General features: G+C 43.1%; 1 protein-coding gene across 1 annotated transcript in view; it reads left to right on the forward strand.

Annotated features, from left to right (window-relative positions):
• Positions 1-2,500, forward strand: part of LOC143276064 (notch homolog 2 N-terminal-like protein A) — a 27,460-nt gene that overhangs the window by 4,201 nt on the left and 20,759 nt on the right. Inside the window, exon 2 of the mRNA XM_076580451.1 lies at positions 841-919. Coding sequence (XP_076436566.1) covers positions 841-919 — 79 coding nt within the window. The remainder of the gene's footprint in view (positions 1-840; positions 920-2,500) is intronic.

Below are 2,500 nucleotides of genomic sequence, written 5' to 3' on the forward strand. Positions count from 1 at the left end.
TTTAATATATAATGTATGATTTAATGTAATGTAAAATATGATACTATAGAACGTAGAACTATATTTATAACTTGAATATATTCTGTGTGCAAGAAAAAAATGGCCTGGAATATCTATTATTGTGTACAAATGCTTGGTTTGAAATTATAGAATTATGTATAAGCAATTCCTGCGTAATATCAATCATAATTAATGATCTGATACATGTCATACTGTATATTAGAAATGAAATCTCAGATAATCCGTTAGTCATCAAGATTTGATTTTATAAACTTGGACATGGGAGACCTGTATAGTCATGGTGATTAGGGGTGGGGTGTGTGAGATGAACAGAGATTGTACAAAGCATTTTTGACAAACCTTGTATTTAAGATTTACAGTATGTTTGTATGGAGTGGCCCAATACACATTGTATACTAATGTGATGACGGGCGCAATAGCCGAGTGGTTAAAGCGTTGGACTGTCAATCTGAGGGTCCCGGGTTCGAATCACGGTGACGGCACCTGGTGGGTAAAGGGTGGAGATTTTTCCGATCTCCCAGGTCAACATATGTGCAGACCTGCTAGTGCCTGAACCCCCTTCATGTGTATATGCAAGCAGAAGATCAAATACGTACGTTAAAGATCCTGTAATCCATGTCAGCGTTCGGTGGGTTATGGAAACAAGAACATACCCAGCATGCACACCCCCGAAAATGGAGTATGGCTGCCTACATGGTGGGGTAAAAACGGTCTTACACGTAAAAGCCCAGTTGTGTGCATACGAGTGAACGTGGGAGTTGCAGCCCACGAACGCAGAAGAAGAAGAAGAAGTATACTAATGTGATGATTTTCCTGTAGGTTTTCCGTCCTGCCACCCAAATCCTTGCAAGAATGACCGGCCCTGTGAAACATCGTCCAACGGACAGAGCTATTGCCAGTGAGTTGTCTGTCTGAAGTTTGTGTGTGTGTGTGTGTGTGTGTGTGTGTGTGTGTGTGTGTGTGTGTGTGTCACTGTGTCTTGTTTGTAATTTTGGTGTGTGTGTGTGTGTGTGTGTGTGTGTGTGTCACTGTCTGACTGTGTCTTGTTTGTAATTTTTGGTGTGTGTGTGTGTGTGTGTGTGTGTCACTGTGTCTGGGTGTGTTCACTATATCTGTCTGTTTCTCTGCATGTGTACACATGAATTTTTGGTGCTGGTGATGGTGTTGGTGGTGGTGGAATGTGTGTGTGTGTGTGTGTGTGCGTGCGTGCAAGTTTGTTTGCACACGTGAAGTAGACATTTTATTTTGAAATAAGCTGTATGTGAAACAAGGCACAGGCCAACTGTTGTCATAGTTTTTTGTTTTTTTTAATAATGCAGAATTATTTACATAATGTACTCCCCAAGTGTATATTTTAAATAGTTTTCTTGTATAATTAAAAAAAAAAAAAAAAAATCCACCCTTCCTGTGTCCTTTGTCTTTTTCATCCTGTTTCTTGTTAAACTTAAGTGGGTTTAACTTTAAGTTGTAGATTTATCACTTCAGAGATTATTATGGTTGTACAGGATGTGTTCTCATCTGAAAGGTTAGATACATAACAGCTTACACAGTCTATGGGCTGAGAAGAATTTGTAATATAATTATATAATTTATAAACAGAATACAGTGCCAGTAATTATTTCAGTCTGTGGATCTGTGGATCTTATGCCCATCTTGGTCTGTCTGTCTGTCTGTCTAGGTCTCTTTGCTTATCACACACACACACACACACACACACACACACACACACACACACACACACACACACACACACACACACACATACACACACACTACATGTCACACACATGTACACACTGAGCACTTGATAGGAGTTGAAGCCTGAATCAGTGTGTGGACTGAATACTCATGAGTTTGGATTCAAACATATAATAGGCATGTATGCTTCACACCTGAAAACACACACACAGCCAGCCCTATGGTATATGTGCGCCTACACATGTATGTAGACATGTGTAATACAGACACACATGCACATGTATGCGAACACACACACACACACACACACACACACACACACACACACACACACAGATCCATACCCACACCCCCCCAACCCTCTGCCAGCCAGTGGCAGGGAGTAGACAACCTGTAACTGCTAACTTTACAGCCCTCACCCACCTGCTTTACCTGGGGAGAGGCAGGGAGGAGGAGGAGGAGGAGTGGTGTAAAGGGGTGTAATTTTACCTGCACAGTGGAGAGAGATGGTGGGAGGGAGGGAGGGAGGGAAGGAAGTAGGGGATGAGCAGATGCTGTGAAATGGGATGGAGAGGAGGGGATGGGATGGGGGATTAGTGGAGGGACTGGTGGATGGATGGAGGCTGTGGGGTGTTTGGGGAGCAGGGGGGTGGGGGGGAGCAGAGAAAAGAGTATCAGCTGGAGGGATCTGAATTCATGATCCAGTGCACAGTGTGTAGAGATGGGGGGGTTGGTTGTATTGGTAGGACCAGGAGGGAGGCAGGCAGCCAGCAGACATACG

The sequence above is a fragment of the Babylonia areolata genome, chromosome 31, assembly GCF_041734735.1.
Source record: "Babylonia areolata isolate BAREFJ2019XMU chromosome 31, ASM4173473v1, whole genome shotgun sequence".
NCBI classification, from domain to species: Eukaryota; Metazoa; Mollusca; class Gastropoda; order Neogastropoda; family Buccinidae; genus Babylonia; species Babylonia areolata.